The sequence below is a fragment of the Desarmillaria tabescens genome, assembly GCF_030435595.1.
Source record: "Desarmillaria tabescens strain CCBAS 213 chromosome Unknown EV420scaffold_82, whole genome shotgun sequence".
NCBI classification, from domain to species: Eukaryota; Fungi; Basidiomycota; class Agaricomycetes; order Agaricales; family Physalacriaceae; genus Desarmillaria; species Desarmillaria tabescens.
In genome coordinates, this window is record NW_026848381.1 from 127,084 (window position 1) to 138,689 (window position 11,606).

At 45.9% G+C, this 11,606-nt stretch overlaps 3 protein-coding genes across 3 annotated transcripts; 2 read left to right on the top strand and 1 right to left on the bottom strand.

The window, feature by feature from the left end:
• Nucleotides 1–1,882, bottom strand: EV420DRAFT_1650779 (uncharacterized protein; the record flags this gene model as incomplete). Its single annotated transcript, XM_060478495.1, has 7 exons — nucleotides 1–73; nucleotides 125–225; nucleotides 278–399; nucleotides 463–703; nucleotides 838–1,001; nucleotides 1,059–1,220; nucleotides 1,273–1,882. The coding sequence occupies 7 exons, from the start codon at nucleotides 1,880–1,882 to the stop codon at nucleotides 1–3; spliced, it is 1,473 nt and encodes a 490-aa protein (XP_060323372.1).
• Nucleotides 1,883–3,403: 1,521 nt separating this feature from the next.
• Nucleotides 3,404–9,350, top strand: EV420DRAFT_1486184 (uncharacterized protein; the record flags this gene model as incomplete). Its single annotated transcript, XM_060470355.1, has 21 exons — nucleotides 3,404–3,485; nucleotides 3,771–3,833; nucleotides 3,925–3,989; nucleotides 4,111–4,170; nucleotides 4,655–4,938; nucleotides 4,996–5,421; nucleotides 5,525–6,209; nucleotides 6,409–6,563; nucleotides 6,588–6,802; nucleotides 6,851–6,945; nucleotides 7,156–7,309; nucleotides 7,361–7,401; nucleotides 7,457–7,756; nucleotides 7,807–8,022; nucleotides 8,079–8,211; nucleotides 8,261–8,402; nucleotides 8,483–8,671; nucleotides 8,728–8,763; nucleotides 8,880–8,959; nucleotides 9,052–9,125; nucleotides 9,192–9,350. The coding sequence occupies 21 exons, from the start codon at nucleotides 3,404–3,406 to the stop codon at nucleotides 9,348–9,350; spliced, it is 3,654 nt and encodes a 1,217-aa protein (XP_060323373.1).
• A 676-nt stretch (nucleotides 9,351–10,026) lies between these two features.
• Nucleotides 10,027–11,488, top strand: EV420DRAFT_1486185 (uncharacterized protein; the record flags this gene model as incomplete). Its single annotated transcript, XM_060470356.1, has 4 exons — nucleotides 10,027–10,251; nucleotides 10,372–10,574; nucleotides 10,760–11,171; nucleotides 11,210–11,488. 4 exons carry the CDS (start codon nucleotides 10,027–10,029, stop codon nucleotides 11,486–11,488), a joined length of 1,119 nt encoding a protein of 372 aa, XP_060323374.1.
• Between the last annotated feature and the right edge of the window lie 118 nt (nucleotides 11,489–11,606).

Sequence of the window (11,606 nt, forward strand, 5' to 3'; positions counted from 1 at the left end):
CTATCCCAACATAAGAGGGTCATCGAAGTGGTAGACCAAGTACTCGACCTCCATATCCAGTATTTTAGGATACCTAAGCAGGATCATTATCAGAAACTGCGCCGTAGAGCTAACGAGAACGTACTGCCCACTGAACTTGGAGAAAACTTCTGCGATGATGTTACTCGGCGTCAACTGCGAACGAAGGTTTTCGAACGCCAACTCTTGAAGACTGTCAAGATCAGCCTGATGGTGAAATGAGGAGAAATAGAATAAACTTGTGTCTATGATCGCTCACCTTTACAGCTAAGCGATACATTGACTTGGGAGAGCATGCATCCGCTGGTGCGATTCGAGCTGTTCCATTTGACTTGAGGGACGCAAAAGAGATTTCGTGCGTGTATAGATATGCCAGAAGGGCTGTCCAACTAGTAGATATATTAATAATCAGCGTGGATCACGTATCTAATGAAAGCAACCCACATCTAATGAAAGCAACCCACGTCTTGTATGCGGCGTCATCGACATGCCAGACAGACCCAAAGCGCTCTGTCCCATGTACTTCCGGTTCATGGATTTGGTCTCCATGTTGAACCGGCGATAAGGGTCTATCAGGAGACTCAGCTATGGTATCTTCTGCTGGCAGATCAATGTCATCGATGGATGGAGATGCTAATATTGGTGTTTGTGGCAGCGGTTGTTGAGATAAGCGGTAATTCTCCAGCTGCTCACCCGGATATAGCAGGGAACCCTCGCAAACAGGCGAGGGTTGTCTTCATTTGACTACCTATTTATCTACTCACCGTGTACACTAATAGAAGCAACAGGATGTAATAAACGAGTTCTTGCCTGACTAACCCTGACAACCGATGATCCCGACGTCAACTGCGCTGTGATGCGCGACACTTGAAACTCCAACAGCGGTGACCTCGGTGGGGAAGACGTGACTGAGATATTTTGTGAAAGACGGCCTGGTGAATGCCACTCCTCATACGCCGGTTGAAGGTTTTGGAAATCAATATCTGATCATGACAGTGCCGATATTCAATTATTACGCCCCAGTCAGAAAGAAGAATTACCTGTCGCAGACGGTGCGAGTGCAGCGTCGATGTCCATAGTATCTTGATCACTATCATCCTCGCCGTCAAAATCACTATCTGCGTCATAATCATATGCACTCCATATCGCCGAGTCGCAATCGTCCGAATCAAGGTTAACCGCCTTCACACCCGTGTTAATGTCTGATGGCAGAAAGTATCAACAACCTTCTTTTCACAAAAATGGTGTACGTACATTTATCCACAAATGGCGTGTGCCCCTCCAAGAGCTCACTGCTCGCAAAAACTGCCTTTGGATAATCAATGTGTCCGCGGGGTGACAGGCGTGAGCATATGATGAACTTGAGGTCGATGGGCAGTTTACCGTCATGATGAAGAGTAGACGTTATAGCTTTAGACACCCTTGGCCAAGATGCAAGAGCGGGATTTGGTCGAAAAGGGAACGTGACCTCGATTTCGAGGGAGCGGTTCGAATTGTAATTCCAATCCATGTCTGATAAGGTATCCTTCACGAGGAGGGTTTCCATGGTCAGATTCTGGATTTCCTTCACGGTTTCGGGCTTGGATGCAAATGATGCACAGAAAGACAGGTTCCCAAGAGAGGTGTGTTTAGAGGAGCTCGGCAGAATGTAGAAAGAATAATTTTCCCGAGATTGCGATGGGACACATTTCCCACCGATGATGTTAACTTTAATGGAGCACTCTACAATCCATCCTAATCCGAATGGCTCGCTTTTCAGTGTATGCTGACCGACTTCTGTGATAACTGGAACATTGAAGGAAGATTTGACCCGCAGTGATGGAGATGAGAACCATTCGTCGGGCCATCTCTTTTCCAGGATCATCTGGCTAGCGAAGGTGGGTAAGCGAAGGTGGGTAGTCGATGTGCGATTATCAAAGGAAGGGGAACCTTTTATATGAACAATTTCTTCGTGGGAAGCCACGTTGCTGTGTCGTGGGCATTCGTATTGATGGCATTAAGCGCCGTTATCAAAGGTGTGTCTTGACATCCACGTAAAGTAGGGAGCATCCAGAGCTAGTCGAACAAAGACAAGAACCGGCTGTGTAGTTCGGTGGGATTCAATATAGACGCGAGAGACTGGTCGAACTTTACAGATCCCTGGGTGGGGTCTAAACACAATACTGCTCTCAGGCACAACCATAATCATGAATCAAGGTAGCCTGTAATGTAAAGCTTGTCCGGATCTAGAGCCGAGCGTATCCCTTGAATTGGAGGAAATGATCGATAAGCTGGTCCCTGGATGGAGTACAGCCCTGTCTGCTTGGTCTTTTCGAAACTTCATGTCCACTCGTTAATCCGTAGTAGTTCAGTGCGACAGAGAGCAGGAGGAATTTTCCAAATTTAAATACTTGAACGGGTGGGCCGCTCAACGGCACGGGTACGAGTCCGATGTCCAATTGCGGCTAATTCCGAAGCTTGTGAGAAAGTTGTTTATAAACGATAGCGGAGTTTCAATTACTGCTCTTTCTGCTTTTTCGATGTTGTGTTACTGGGTGAACAGAACAGTAGTCACTCTAATGTTATAATCTATCTTTGTCTTTTTATACGTTCATCCAACTCTGTGCTTTTGTATGGTAGTTCTCAGTCTCATGATGTTTGATTGAAGTTAGTGGTATCGATTGAAGTGTTTCATATAGTTGCGCCCCTTGTGTGGAGCTCTTGTACGATTTTTTGCGAGTGAGAAGCACAAGAATTTTTATCCATGTATTCTGTGCATATATGTTTGAGAACATGGATCCGACATACGTGTATACTAGTTGCGATTCGTTCAGCCAGGAAATTCAAGTTTATTAAGTGCAAATGGCATTCGAACTCCATGAGGACAGATCTCGGACACAGGAATGGGTTAATATCTGTGCATTGGATTCAGCTCAGGTTTCCCAGGGCGAATAGTAACTCTATAAGTTCTTTATGGGTAGTGGGCGATAGTAGATTTATGGTGCAAGTGATGTGATGTCCCATCTGGTTGGTCATTGCGGTGGGTAACACTATGATATTGTATCTTTAATACACTTTCACTGAAGCATTTTTACTGTAGTGCATCAACGAGATGTGTATGTGCTTATGCTTACTTTCTGGCTTCTTTCTTCTATACTGGCTCTCGCGTGTTGCAGCCTTTAAATGCCGAATCAAATGTGCCGATATTAATATCGTACTAAATGTAGTCTGTCGGGTATCAGTATTTTTCTGCATTCCGTCAAACGACGAGTAACGAGGCTCTACAGTGGATTATTTGACGGTAAAAGTTTGTTAGAGAGTCGAGTTAGAATCGTCGGACTTTTGTCGAATGAAGTGAGCGGCAATAATGTGTTATATATAATGTACATATACTCGACTTTCCACGATGGATATCATATTTTCTCTTGGAATCTACGGATCTGGTCTTTCTCGTGTTGACAGCGCTTGTGATGGCTGTCGTGTGGTACGTGTGTCAGTGGCTGGGATTGCTTCGAACTGTAGTCAGTTCGTTTTTTTTTTTGTACGTAAGGTTCGTGGTACTTACTTGTTATTCATGAATCACTGCAGTTTATCGCAAGTTAGCAACCGTCTGCTCTGCAAGATACGACAAGATTATGTCTGATTTTATTGAGTCCGTTATCCTCTATGCCGATAAAACTCACTCACCTGGAGTTAGAATACATCCAGCTCGCTTTCAAGAAGTGTCTGTACAACAAGAAGCCGTCGTTTATCTATGTCTCTCCGCTCTACAGGTACTCTTTTGTACGCAAATTCAAGCTTCTGCGTGAACTTCCCTGGCCGAAGGGATAGGCAAAGTAAGTATTCAACCAAGTATCAGAAAGGTGACGATACCCTCTGTTTCTAAGATCAAAACCAAATTCGACGCAACCCAGTTTCACAGTACAGGCACCGGATATAACTGCACCGGTGTCGTCAACGTGAAGACGTATGTTGACTCGATCTCCGAATCGGTACGTTGCTCTCGCATGCATGGCTCGATACGCTGCATGAATTGTGATAGTTCGGATGACCCCGTCTTCGTCAATAGTGATAATGATCCCCATCCTGCTGTTTCTCCTCTCGTGGGTATAGGTCAGTGTACGAAATATCGGTTCTGACTGTCCTAACAATGGTTCTAGTAGTCTAGCGTTGGTCAATAACGAGATAGGAATGCCTTTTAGCTCTGCGCATACGTTTCAGATGATGTGTTTGATTCGACAATATACGTGGGTTGCTGCAACTCCCCGATTTTTGCGAACCCAGTTTCTTGATCTTCATTCAGTCCTAATATCATCTTTTCGTGTTACTGGCATATAGGATAAGACGATGTTACAGTGGTTGTTAAGAAAAGACGAAGACGAATAAAAGTAGCGAAGATGAATAGTCGCGATGAGTTCCAATGAAATATCTTAATTGCCGATTGGGAGATCAAATACTCACGTGGTGGCTGTGAAAGTTTAGACGCCGGGCAATCGAGACTTAGCAGGACAGACTTGCATCAATGCAACGTGATTTCTCTTTCTTGCACCAACGTTTTTGAGTCAAACTATCGTCGCAATGTGTTCTATTTCGTTGTATTATTAAATGGTGGGTTGGTTTCTCCTATTAGCATTGTTCTCTTTCATTATTTTTTTAGTCTTTAGTACCCTGTTCTTGCTATTCATGCAAAGGAGACCTCGTCTTCCGCAAAAAGTGGAATAGTCACGAAGTTTGGCGACTGAAAAGAGGAGAGTTACCAGCTAACAGCGTCCTTGATTTCGACACTGCCAGCACCCCGCCCTCTTGCATCATTCATCGGACCTTCTGCACGTCCGGTAACTGTCACTCACCCTTCACCAAATCTGTCCGAACTCCCTCGTCTTCGTCCGCAGTCAATTCAGGACTTGGGCACGTCGCTCCAAACGCCACTTCCACTCGGAGGTCATTTTCCACCAGGCCCATTACCTCAAAATGGGCTAGATGACGATCGTCCCAGAGATGCGAGCCTGCAGTTCGGTTAGTGAGCACTCCCCCGCTAGTTCCAGAGGATGAACGTATGGTTGATGAGAGTGCCTTCTCATTTATGAGTGAGCGAGGTGGAATGGAGGAGAAGCATGATCATGATCTGAGGGTCCAGGAGGCAGAAGCATTGGGGCTGGAGCATCTACTGGCAGTGCTCGCAAGGGAGCTATTCGAAGAAATAGGGACTGACGATTGGGAGGAACCTGATGACGACGAATCCAGTGACGACGAATCCAGCAACGAGGAATTCGACAGGCCGGTGACTGACTTCGAAATAGCATCCAATGGGGGTTCACACTATAGCCCATTGCCTATGGCTCCCTCACCTACATTGTCTGGTCAACCGTTGGATTTCCTGCATGACTTTGATCCTCGCCACGAAAATACTCCCGGCCCTTACCAGTACGAGCCATCGACACTATCATACCTTCCCACTCCAGCCGACATACACCCTAATAAAATAGTCTATATCATCTATGTCTTCGTTGTCTGGTTGCATTCACAGTTTCACCTCCCATTTCGAGCGTGTAATGCCCTCCTCAGTGGTCTTTGCTCTTGCCCTGCAGAGTTTTGGTATACCAGTGGATCCGCCAATGTACCGCACTCTGCCGGCCGTTCTCCACAATCTCGATGTGGAGCCATCCTTTCGCATTTTGCTTGTCTGTCCCAAATGCCAGGAAGTTTATGCTGTGAACACTCCTGCAGATGCCAAATGCACTGCTTGCAATCATACACTTTATAATACGACACCGACGGCTGCTGAGGAAAGACATGGTCATACCTCACGGGAGAAGCCTAAGCCACTTCTTCAGTTCCCTATGAAGTCGCTTGAGGAGCAACTCGCCACACTGTTGATGGTGCCGGGGATCGAAGACGAAATTAGCAACTCCTTGGTTAAAGTTCGACAGCATGTTCCGGGAGTATACACCGGTATTTTTGATGGTAAAATCTGTCAAGAATTGAAGGCTGTCAATGGTTATCGCTTCTTTCGGCCGAGTGCAGAGACTATTGCTGCAGGAGAGCTTCGAGTCGGTGTGACATTGGGTGTTGACTGGTACAGTTTGGCTCTACATCTAGAAGCCTTCAATAACAGACGTTCTCAGGCTCTAATACCTTCGGAGTCAACTAGCGCCACCTCACACATCATGTCTAATGTCTTACATTATGATCAACTTGCCGGAGCATTTACGGTACGCAACATGAACTAGTGCCAGGGATACATAACTGATGCTGCTGTCTTGCAGATACCGAACAGCGAATATTTTACTTGCAGGTATCCTTCCGGGACCAAAGGAAGCAAATTATGATCAAGTTCAGCGCTATCTTCGGGTCTTAGCGAATGAATTGATACGTTTATGGTGTGAAGGCGTTGTGATTTGTACCCCCAAGTTTCCAGAAGGCCGGCTGGTTCGTGTAGCATTGGTGGCTCTAGTATGCGACAAGCCAGCTGCTCATAAGCTTGCTGGGTTCGGCTCGCATTCTCACACCAATTTTTATACGCTGTGTTGGGTCAAACAGTCCGATAAAGCTACGCCTCAAGGATGGTACGTTTTCTCTAGTTCGGTCAGGTACTCCATCAATATTGATTCGTTGTCAGCTTTCCGGGCTCGCACAAATGCAGAGCAGCGCCGACTACAACAGGAATATTTGAAGTGCAAAATCAAGAGTGCTCGAGATGAATTTGCGACAGCATACGCAACACGATGGACGGAGCTGTTTCATCTACCTTACTTCGATGTATGCGAGATGGTTGTGATTGATCCTACGCACAACCTTTTCTTGGGTACGTCAACTAGATAACCGTTTGGGATTATCTAATCAAAGTCTCAAGGACTGATCAAGACTCACTTCTATCACATATGGGTCCAACAAAATGTCCTTCGCAAAACGAAGGAGCTCCGAGCTCTCCATGTTATTATGGCTGAGGTATAATTATGGCTTATGTTTTACTCTTATTAATAAGTAATGAGCTATCTTCCTAGCTTCGAATGCCATCCAAACTCGGCTGACTACCCAGTCTCATAGGCGAACCGGCTGAAGGATCACTAATGGCAGATCAATGGCTCATATTAGCCACCATTGTGGCACCACTAGCAGTCAGCACACAACTTCCATCAACATGTCCATTACTCAAAGAATCAGCAGATACCACATATCTGGTCCGACTATGGTGGCCATCAAGAAACCCCAGCGGGAATGGCTACACGAAGAGCAGCATCAATAGCTGAGGTTCTTGAGGCTAAGAAGCAAGCAGCCATTCAGGCCAAGAAACAGGCAGCTGAGGAGGCTCGTTAACGTCGTCTGGAGGTTCAAGAATAAGCAGACAGTTCAGTCACTTCAGGTCGCCCTCAGCCAACACGTATTCCCACTGCTCGAGTTGCGGTAGGTCTAGACACGGTATCCATGAGAATACGTGCGCTTAACACACATAATATAGCAACGCGACATTGAACCCGAAGATGACAATGGTGTCAATGATGGTTCACGCATGCAGGGCGATGATCCTGATTATGATGCTCTATCTCGTGCCCGCAAACGACCCAAGCCTAATACACTGTCAGTTGCTGAAGAAGAAGAACGTGATAATGCCATGGCCTCAAATCTGCACCGGGACGATCCTGCCAACTTTGTTAAGCTATGCAGGGTTCTTCGCATTCTGGTTTCCAAGACAATTACAACAGATGACCTGAAGTTATCGGATCGTCTCTTGCGCAGCTACACGAAAGAGTTGATGGTGGTACGTTGTCTCTTTCTGACTGTGAACCATCATCTGATTGTCGCTCATAGCTCTATGGCGCAGCAGTCATAAAACCGAACCACCACTATGCTACCCACGTATCTTCTTGTATAAAAAACTATAGGCCTCTACGAGAGTTCTGGACGTTCCTTTTTGAGCGCTTGAATAAAGTATTGAAGAGTTTCAAGACAGGAAATCAGTCAGGCGGTGAATTAGAAACTACATTCTTCCGGGAGTTTCACCGAACTGTTCAACAGTCGCGTTTGGTCAGCATCTACTGTAATATGTCGCAGTGATTCTCGTCATCTCATTTACTTTCTAGTTAGCACAATCAGCACAACAACCCCCCGGCTCGGAGTTACGCCTGGCTGCAGAAGCTATGTTCGCAGCATCTTCAGATGATCGAGGAACTGTTCAGAGCTTAGCCAAAGAACTTGACGAAGCTCGTCAAGATGGTATGGAGCTATTTTTTTCATACACGCTCATCTGCTAATCTACGTGTAGACGGAATCCGATTGGAACCGAGCACTCGCGCTGAAGAGCGCTATTTGCCTTCCGAAATTTATCTGCCATTGTTGACCCACTTGCAGATGCAGTCTTCCTGCCAGCGGCTTGTATTCATATTTGTCTCTCAGCCCGCCTGCTGGTGGCATCATGCTATTTCCTCATGCAACACTGTTTGATCATGTTGTTGCTAATGGGATGCGCTACCGACCACTTTCCCAGTTCCACATCTGCCGAAAATTCATTGGTGGCTGTACGCATGAACGACAATCCTGGGTCTGCTCTTGAGATTGGAGAATTACTATCTGTATTGGTCATCAATCAGGCTGAATTTTGGGGACGCCGTCTTTTTGGATATATGCGATGGAAACCCTCCAATGTAGACATCACAGGCACTTTCTGGAGTGTCTTGTATGTGGACTATGCCTATTTGTTACATAACTAGCCAATTGATGACTTCGGTATAGCAAAGATGTTGGCGTTCAAATCTTTCAAAATGGCCAGTACCTATCACTGAGAGCTGAGTCCTGCTTTATTCATTGATTTGACCGATATTGTCTGTCCAGTAGTACGACTGTAGTGTTAATATATGTAACCTGTTATTGTTGTCGGCATGGAGCCTAGAATCGCATCTCTTAAATGAGTGCGGAAGATGGGGCAGCACTCATGAGCTAGACCTGTACCCAATCGTCTTGAATGGTGAGCTTGCTATTCAAGATGATTGGTTACAGGTATAGGTCTTTTTATTGACGTATCAGCTTGCAATCGAACTTGTCATTTTTATAAATTAGAAACACTACAAAAGTTGATCCATAGCTTCGGATCTCAGGAGCCAGTCATGCAAGGCCTGAGACCAGAATGTCCAGTACGTAGAGGCTAGCAAGGTATGTTGCTCGAAACCTTTCCAACTCCTTGCTTATGTCCGTTCCAGGCTTTGTCAGACATGCCATCTCGTAGAGATGAAAACGCACATACAAAGTTGTCTCTTGAGTATAAAGCAAAGCTTTTGGCTGAACCAGAACTCGTCGAAATGGACAAGGAACGAAAAAAAGGTTATATCTTTTGCTCCCAACCCTTGCTCACCCGCTGACGACTAGTGTTGCCACAACTCGACTCGCCTCAGCTCGGCTCAACTTCGGCACGACTCGGCTTCAAGATGACTCCAAAGTCATATTACGTCACCGACTTTGACTCGGCTCGGCTTCAAGCCACTGACTTTTGCCGAGTCATTGACTGCATTCTCAAATAGGAAAGTAACTTAGAATTGACTTAGAAAAATTCAGTAACGTGTAGTACATATTTGAGAAGAGTTTAGAAAAAGGCTCTAAATGTGAATGCATGTCATAGCTGTCCTCTCTTAAGCCCCTGGACATTAAAAAACCACAAAGATTGAACTGTGATAAATATCATGGGAAAATCATGCCATTCAAGGCACTATTTTCCCACGTACCCATGGCTGGCTTGTAACTTAACCAAAAACCTTGAGTTCAGGTCCAGGTTTCACTGATTCAGACTTAATAGCTCAAGATTGATTTTTACTGCTCATAGATAAGCCTTAGAGTCTCCCAGGACAAGGTAAATACAGATCTTCCCAATTTAGATGCAGTCAGTGACTCTGGTCGGCTTGAAGCCGTCAAAGTCAAGTCGTAGCCGAGTCGAGCCATATGAGGGACTGAGTCGTTGCCGATGACTAGGCTCACCCTCGGCTCAACTCCGCTCGGCGACTCGGTGACTTCGAGCCGAGTCATCAGGCAACACTACTGACGATGGTGAATTACAGATCGCTGATCTCATTGGGTCCCCTGACATGTGCCAACTTCAGCAAAGAATCTAAAGCAGAGCTGGTCACGCAGAAAGCTTCATTGAAAATGGAGAAGAAGAAATTGGATGAAAAGTATCGAAACATTGTGCAACGTGAAGAGTCTAGTCAAGTTAACGAACTTCGGAAACAGTTTTTCCAAGAACAGTTGACCTGTCAGCTTGTTGGACAGGTATGTGTCTTTTGGCGTTCTCGGGCGGTCTGTCCTCATTGGTTTATTCAGACCACCAACGTCACCATTTTGCCCATAACCAAAGGAAAATAAAATACAACTTCGACTCTCGTTGCTGAGCGTCACAAAGCTCCGTCCGATCAAGCTGCCGCCCGGAATAACGTTGTGACTACCTTTTTCTCCACTATCAACTATGGCATCATCGAGTTTGTCAATAAATACCTAGTCTTGACGACTTTCAATCACACCAAACACATCGTTTGTTGCTCAGGGGAGGGTTTGACAGAGGCCAATAAATGCGCGATATGCGACAAGGACTCTAGGTATGTCGGGATTCCGTTGTTTCGAGTGGCCAGAGGTCTAACGATTCATCATTTAGTGACATGCGACAGATTGGCAAGCATCTATATGACTGTAGTGATAAGCAAAAGACCGCAGAGGCTCAAAGCAATGCGAGCAATAACTACTAACCCAACCCGTGCCTGTGGCAAGACTGCTGCTCGGCTAGCCAGATATGGCTGACTCGCCAAGGATATATCAAGCACATCGGTCAGCATGTAAAGATGTTGACGCAAACAGCGCCGACGGTCGGGGTGAAAAGTCAATGTTTGTGGGTTGACGAGGTCGTCTGCAACAAGGAAGACAACAACTGCACTTCAACCGATTGGGCCGAATACTGCGTCTTTCACTACAATGACCAGTCCCCTTTATTCCAGGAGCGTGCGGGAGGCGACGTTGATTTGCAACCTCGTAGTGTTGGCATTCATGACAATGTTGTTGTGTATGACGCGATGGAAGGTTTGGGCGGTCATCATCCAGAACTTTATGGGTACATTGAGCAGAGCTTTGCTGTCGTTCCAATTTACTGCCCATACTGTGTCTTTGATGGGCTGCTAACATCGCCAAAAACGGAGGTATTAGTGAGCCTCTCTCTGTCCTTTTTTTTTTCTTTCTTCAGCTCATCCTTTTCTACAAGTTCCGAGACAATGGCGTCTTTTCTAGCTACATGTTCGTTCAACATCTTGGAAACCTTGACAAGACCCCGATAAGACTCCGACGACTATGTGTCCAGTGCCATCATGCGGTACTCACCCTTTCACTTTCTTCGACCTACTATATCACCTTGTCACGTTCCATCGTCTCCCCATTGTCGACACTTCACGCCCCAAGGTTGGCACCAGCGGCCGTAAGAACTGTAGGCTACATCTTCTGGTTAATGATGAGCAAATGGCATTGAAATCTATGCCCACCCGATCTACCGACAAGGCTCAATCAAAGAGTATATCGATGTTCCAATTGCTTTCGTATTTTGGTGGATATCAATAAGCACTTGACAGGTGCAAAATTCACATCTC